General features: G+C 31.2%; 1 protein-coding gene across 1 annotated transcript in view; it reads left to right on the plus strand.

Moving 5' to 3' along the window:
* The window catches only part of LOC126736081 (ATP-dependent RNA helicase Ddx1), a 45,282-nt gene extending 39,181 nt beyond the window's left edge, over positions 1-6,101 (plus strand). Inside the window, exons 9-11 of the mRNA XM_050440290.1 lie at positions 54-233; positions 5,627-5,728; positions 5,796-6,101. Coding sequence (XP_050296247.1) covers positions 54-233; positions 5,627-5,728; positions 5,796-6,041 — 528 coding nt within the window. The 3' untranslated portion in view covers positions 6,042-6,101. The remainder of the gene's footprint in view (positions 1-53; positions 234-5,626; positions 5,729-5,795) is intronic.
* Positions 6,102-7,983: the final 1,882 nt, after the last annotated feature.

The following is a 7,983-nucleotide window of genomic DNA, read 5'->3' on the forward strand; positions in this document are numbered from 1 at the left end:
GGGAATTAAAGATAACTTTATTTGTATCATAATTTACTCAGTGTTTTTTATAGGTAAAATTTTTAATTTGCACCGATGTTGCTGCTAGAGGGATAGACATAACAGGTTTACCATTTATGATTAACGTTACTTTACCAGATGAGAAATCCAACTATGTTCACAGAATTGGTAGAGTAGGAAGAGCCGAAAGGATGGGGTTGGCTATTAGTTTGGTTTCAACAGTGCCAGAAAAGGTAAACAATTTAATTTAATGTCAAAAAGATTGTCAGCTCTATTATTTATTTTTTTATTAAAGTAATCAATTTACTACAAGTATATTGAAAGCTTGAACGACCGTATAGGTAAAGACCCGTATCTGAAGAACCGTATTTGAAGACCGTATCTTACTAAAAAGCTAAATATTTTATGATACAATACATTCAGAACAAAGTTCGAGTTTGAGTATTTCTAAAAAATTATCTGACGAATTCAAAAATTACCCTAAAGAAAATATATGGAAGAAAATAGTAAATACCATTAAAAAAACACTAATTTATCTCTAAAATAAAACAATACAGCAGTAAGTATTGTTGAAGTAAGCCGATATATCGGCAAGGTCGAGTGCTTTCAAAGTTTTATAGCTATAATTTTCAATTTTAATTTAAATTGTTATAATATTTGAGAAATAATTCTTTTCTTAATCAATAATATTTTCATATGGTAATTTTTTACTTCATTTTAAAACGTGATATTATACATAGGTATTAGTTTACGTACCATATACGGGGATATTTAGAATTTATCCTTTTCAAGATCTTTTTAATTTATATTAGGTACGGGGAATGTGGAAGAAATTTGCGCAAAACTCGGGAATTATATGTACCTCGCTACTTGGGACGTTATATTCCCACGCCTATGTATTTTGGATATCGTACTTTAAAGAATCGCGAAATTGAGAACAGCGCCGATGAAACAACTTTCTTGTAAATAAATTGCTGAAATTGATGTTTTACTTTACGTTAATATAAACCCCACAGTTTCCGTAAGAGAACTGGGAATGGAATTAAATGCCAGTAGAAAGTTTGTACGAAGAGTAATAAAAAACACAGGTATCGATTTTTAAAGTAAAACCTTTATTAACATCTTATTGAAAGAAGACTAAATATCTGCGCTTGGCTTTTAAACAAATAGCAAATGAAAATAATAACTTTATTTAATTTATTTTGTCATGATACTGAAAGGTCCCGATTTTCAAATAATGCTTTAAGTTTAATCGACAGAATAAAAAATATTGAACTTAAGAAAATCAAAGACTTGTTCGGCTTAGGCAGTTTCAAGAATGGTTCGGAATCAATGTTTGGGCAGAAGTTATCAAAACGTACATTATTGGAGAATATTTAAATTAAATATTTTAAACACAATATCTAGAACTTCCGTTTAAACCGGAAGTGACAGAAAACAAAGGAATGCATCAAAAGATACTCTTATAACCATTCTAGTTTGTGTTGAAAAGAAAAAAAGTTATTAAATGTTTTATTTTTCCTGTGTCGTCCGGTATATACAACGTGCCCAAGATAAGGAGGGTCAGTACAGGGATCTCCGTAACCATGAGAGTTTGAAAGTTGGTTAAATGGAAAGAATTTAGCGGCTTTGGGTGCTCAATAATATGCCGCTTTAAAATCTACAAAATCATCTGCTGAGCTTATTACAAAAGATTTTTGAAAATAAATGACACTTTCTCATAGCCACTTTTCTTCCTCTTTAAAGTGCCGATATTAAATTTTAGATCCGACGTTTCGTCTTCGGGCCACCATCATCAACTCTTTTTTTTCAATCATGAACCTGGTTTTTCAAAATCAGATATTAAAAGGGCTTTAAATTCCGAATTAAACGGTGTATCACAAGTTTCGGTTCAATCATGTTTTAGACCTTTTTTAAGCATTACTAAATATTTTCAAGCAATATGAAATATCTTCGATGCCTCAGAAGAAAGTATGTTGTGGAAAAAAAATGGTCATTATAGACACATGCTTTTTCATGTTTTCGTTCCTAAAATATTTAGAATAATAATATTATTGGAAAAAAAAAACAATCTAAGCTCTACTCAATACAACTAATTTAATGCTGGCTAATAAATCAATTCAACGACATTAACAAACAATAATAATACATAACATGAGTACAAATAATAACAATAAATAACCAATAAAAAACTAGTGAAAAAGTACAAAACAAAAAATCTACGTCGGTAGTAGATGTTCAAAAAGATGTCCTTCATTTCCTAAGCATAAATAGCATCTTCTTATCATGGATTCCAATACATTATTGAGCATCCTTGGTGTTATACTCTACAAAGTCTCGAACACCAATTCTCAAAGTTCTTTGGTTTCAAAATTGTTCTTGTAAACGTAATTTTTAACATACCCCCAAAGAAAGAAATCTAAGGGACTAATGTCGGGGGAACGTGCTGGTGATGGTGTTCTGGAATATGTGCTGATGTCTTCTTGAAAATCTAGTTGATAGATATTCCCTAAGTACTATGGCATTATGGGCAGGTGCTCCATCTTGTTGAAACCAATGGTTTCGCAAGAGGCAAATTATATAAAGCTTTGTCTAAATCATTTTGCAGTAGTGCAAGGTAAAGCTCATAACTGCTTCTCACAATACCAGCCCACATATTGAATCCAAAACGCACCTCCTGGTGTCGTACTTCTTTCACCAAACGAGGATTTTCTGTGGCCCAATAATGCTGATTTCTTCTATTGAAAATACCATTTTTCGTTACCATGTTCTCATCAGACCAGATGATCTGGTTAGGAAAATCTTCATTATCTTGACATTTTCTCGTGTACCACTTAAAAAATGTCCGACGCCCCTCTGCATCACCTGGTCTAAGTCCTTGACAAAGCCTGTATTTATTCGGATGAAACTTGTAATTTTTGAAAATGAATTGAGCCGTGGATTTGGTCACGCCTACGTTATTTTCAATTTTCCGTGTTGAAATAGCAGGGTTTGGTCGAACTATTCTGCGAGAGAATAAAAGAACATACGGCACCACCGCGACAGCGGGAGACGAGATAGAGTGGACTGTATTGGATTTTTTAAATCCAATACAGTCCACTCTATTGAAGTTGTAACCAGGGTTTTCGGTCACAGCTAATAATATATTCGTCACTTTGTCTTCGTTACTTTGTTTTTGTCGGGAATGCACAGGTTTTTCAAAACGCACCGTATTCTTTCAGATTGCGTTTTAACTTACTGAAGGTTCTTCTGTTTCGCTGCTGTCTTTCGGGATGTCTTTATTGAAATAAATCTGCTCCGCGTTATAACAATTTCGATAACTTAAAATGTAACAAGCAAGCATATCGAATTTTTCTTCATTCGAAAACATTTTTACTAAATAAAGTGTACTTTACTAAATAAAATGTACTCTACTAAATAAAGTGTACACTGAAATAATTCAAAGCCAATGTCAAACCTCAAGCATCTCTATGACTACCATTTTGTTTTTAAAGCCCACTTTCTTGTAAGGCATCGAAAATATTTAATAATTAAAAGGCTTTTAAAAGGCCTAAACATGATTAAACTACAACTCAGCAGAAATTTTTTTAGATTTCAAAGCGCCATGTTATTGCGCACCCAAAGCTGCTAAATTCTTTCCATTTAACCTACTTCCTATCTCTCATGGTTACCGAGATCCCTGAACTGGCCCTTGTTATCTTGGGCACATTGTATAAGTCAATTTTCATCTTTAAAAAAATATCAAAAGGTTTTTACGATTCATATGACTCGACAAGTAAATGAGATTCGTATTATTGTTAAGAATCATACGAACACCACCCATCTCTATTTGTTTGGAGTAAAAATAGTAGTTTATTTTCCAAGAAGTCGCAACAAATACACAAGAGGTTTGTGGCTAAGTCGCTTGATCAAAACATCCACTTTATTACAGGTTTGCAAATGTTTAACATTTCACAAAGTTACAATTATTGAAGGCACACAACTAAATTTTTGATTGTTTTTACATTTACGGTTATACCGGAAGTGGATGTCAATCTGGTTAATTTATTTATTATATGTGACGTCGCACGAAGAAATCCACACGTGGATTGTGTGGACCAAAGTATCAAAAATATCTAATTTTTAATTTTAAAGTTATACTTATAGATTTTGAGCTGATTTTTAACGTTGTGCAGTCGGAAAATGTTTATTATGTAAAATATATTATAAATTTTTTTATGCTGGTATGCTATATGCTCGTTCGAGATTTTCGAGAAATCATGCGGTCTTTCAAAAATCAAGCAAAAAAGTGTGTGAAACTTATGTTCTAAACGTCTTATGTTTTGAATTACAAGATGGTAAATTGTAAGTAAATAACTTTTTTTTTTCGATTCCCCTGTAGACATTATTCTGAAAATTGGTACGCAGTTTCTATGCATCCAGATCCATTTTTCGATATATTATTTACATCTTTATATTCGTGTATAGTTTTTTTCTTACAACTCTTTTAACCTTACTTCAAAATCTAAGACACCTATAACAAACGTTAGGATTTTTTTTATGAATATAAAAGGAAACAATATTAAAAATCATTTTTCAGATCCTGTATATTATTATAAAATGTATTAAAATATCAAGAGTGCAATAAAATGCTTTCATTTAAAATATTTTGATAATTTTCAGTCTTCGTCCGCTCACAAATACAATTACAAACTATATGTTTGCTCTAGAAGTTACATAGTATAGAAATTCATGAGTTGTGATATATTTGACTAAGTTTATAAGTACTAATAATTAAGTGAGTATTACCAAAATGGGAGTCTATAGACGTTGCTGAACTAGGACCTAAAATTCAGTGACCTTATCCAGGAAATACTATCAAAAATCATTGAAACTGAGAAAGTTAAAAAAGGGAGGGGTATAAATATTTAGAATTATTATTAAGTTACTTTAAGTAGAGGGTCAAATTTGTTTAGATTATCTGAAACATAAAAAAGTAAATAAATTTATTTTATTACCTCTTCAATTAAATGATTGGAAAAGAAAGTCTAAAAATTGTAGCACAAGACTTCTTTTGAATCTTCAAAATAAAAAAGGAAAAGAAAAAATTATCACCATTTGTAGGGCGATACCACATGGTTTAAGGTTATTCCATTTTAAGTCCTATTTGAGCAACAATGTCTATGTCCAGTGGAATGGTGCAAGAAATAACTACTTTTTTAACGCAGATGCTAATCGTTAGGGAAAAAAAAGAAGATAACATTGTTTTGTGATTCGAGTGCCAACCATAGGACTTTTTTGAACTTTTTTAACATAATTTTAAAATGTTATTCGATATTTGGATTTCGACTGTAATAAATGTTCTTATATCTAATTTGTCTACAACTATATGGAAAAAAACTAAAGCTTAGTTTTAAAATGGATTATTGAAAAAATTAATGAACTCTTAATTTTACTTCAAGTAATTTTACTTAATTTTAATGTAGGTGCGTTTCAGAATTATTGGCATGCGTCCAGCTGATGCTTACGATATGGTTTTTTTGGTATTTCAGATAGGAATGGCTAAGTCATATAAAATATCATCACATAGACAAACCTATTTTTTATTAAATTAAGTTTTTAATTTGATGATTCGATTTTGTTTTAGGTGTGGTACCATGGAGAATGGTGTAAAAGTCGTGGAAAAAACTGCTGGAATACAAACCTAACAACCCAAGGAGGCTGTTGCATCTGGTACAATGAACCACAGGTAAGTAACCAGGCTTTTACCTTCTCACTTTTACCGCTCGCCCGATTAAACATGATATTTTTTTTAGTATTTGGCAGATATTGAAGAACACTTAAACGTAACTATTCAACAAATTGATGCAGACTTAAAAGTTCCTCATGACGAGTTTGATGGTAAAGTGGTGTATGGGCAAAAACGTCAAAATAGTGGTTCGAGTTACCAAAATCACACCTCGCAAATGGCACCCATAGTTAAGGATCTGACGCAATTGGAAAGTCAGGCACAAATTTTGTATTTGAAACGGCATCTCACTAAAATGGCTAGGGTGGCTTGAGATTAAGAAATACATCTAAACAGTGTAATTGTTATTGTATTAAAAAATAATGTATCAACATTCGGATTGTTTGTTTAATAGCATATTAAAATCGTCTTGAAAATGAATTTTTACTGATTTTCACAAGGCGCTCAATGGCCTTATTCATTATATTTAGTGAATTATCGTCGTAATATCCACAAGTTTGGCGTTAGAAAAATGTATGGTTATGTATCAGCTTTTAAACGCAAAATTTTATTCTTACCTTTGATCGATGTTGCCAAATCTTCAAAATCGATATTCGCACTTCATCGTGGTCTCAGTCCCATAAATGTATTTTTTTTATGAATTCTTTTGAAGATATGGGTATATCTATCAAGATATTAGCATATCTTTTTAAGATCATATCTTTTTATTATGCTAATATCCCTGGTACAGTCTGGTAATCCTATCTGTGCGTATGAAAGAAATACGAACAGAAATTTTAGACGTTGCCGTGTTTAGCTTAATAATTGCCAGACACTGCATGTCAAAGGTATCAGGCACAAACTACAGTTTCATAAATGATTATTGTATTATTTGTGCTCTCGAAATAGTACTTAAAGGTAAGTCCATTTCTCTATTTACATAATTAATTGTTATTGCTTTATATTTTTTTTTGATATTTAATTTTTTATTTCACTGCTCAACTATTATTAACAATCGGACGTAGTTATGCATAACCCGATCAAGAGCCAGATTCTCTTTTTTAAGACCTTAAGAAATTTTCTTAAGGTTCTGCTAAAACTAAAACCTAATATTTACGCCAATAATGTTTTTTCCATAAAAAATTATACATCTTAGACATTTAACAGATGTTAGATCTTCCTGGTTGCTCTGCTATATCTCTTTAAAAATTTGTTATTATTTTATCTAAGATGAAGAGAATGCGATAAATGTCGTGATTTTTATTTTAGCTAACTTGCGGAAACAAAAAGCCAAGCAACTTATTTTTATCAATATATTATTTATATTTAATTTATTCGCAGTTATAATTTTATTCTAAATAAGAATAAAATTATAAGGTAGTCGTTTTTTTTTTAAATTTCGGTTCAGTACGATATATGTACCTTTGGAGTTGCGGTTTCTTACATTTTATTAAAATGAGTTTTTAAATGAACTTAATTTAACATTTTTTTTTGCTATATATCTTTCCGGTGAAGTCCTTAGAAACCCAGTGCTATCTGGCAGGTTGTTTGTTAACCAAAATTCCTTACAACTTGGATATAGGGGAGGGCCATGCAATAGAATAAGTAAAATGCCATAGAATAAGTGAGATAACAGGAATTAATCACATATATATAAAAAGAGCATGGAAGTGTGGCTCGTGCGATACTCCGTCAGCCTCTCTTCTATCAACACTATCAACTGTTGCTGGTAGGAGGCCATCATGTCGCAACCCACTAACGATCAATCTGATGCTATTACAGAGCTCTTTCCTAATAGACAGCTTCAAGATGAGAACCAAGAAATACAGCAAAGCTGAAAAGAAAAGCTCCGATGTTTTAGAGGGAATGATTGGAGACTTATCTAATTAAAAAAAATGCTTAGGAAAGATGTTTATAAATTGAAACTTAGTCTTTTCTAATTTTTTATTAATTAATTAAGAATATTTTAAATTTTCTCGAATAATTTTTTTTGGCTTTATGGAGATTTTTTCGAAAAATAACTGTGAATATAGTGAGATATTACTTTTAAGTTTATTACAACCTATTATATGGGATTAACTAATTGGCGTATTTATCTTAATATTAAATTGATATTATTTTTATTAACATTTTGTCAAATTTCTGCCTAATTTTAGAAATAGTGTCTAAAGCATATCGCAAAGAACCAATGTACTATATACAGTGAAAGCTCTCCTTGCGGACAGCTCCTATAAGCGGACATCTCTTTTAACCGGACAAAGTTCCTGGAACCGAAT

The sequence above is a fragment of the Anthonomus grandis genome, chromosome 5 (assembly GCF_022605725.1).
Source record: "Anthonomus grandis grandis chromosome 5, icAntGran1.3, whole genome shotgun sequence".
Lineage (NCBI taxonomy): Eukaryota > Metazoa > Arthropoda > Insecta > Coleoptera > Curculionidae > Anthonomus > Anthonomus grandis.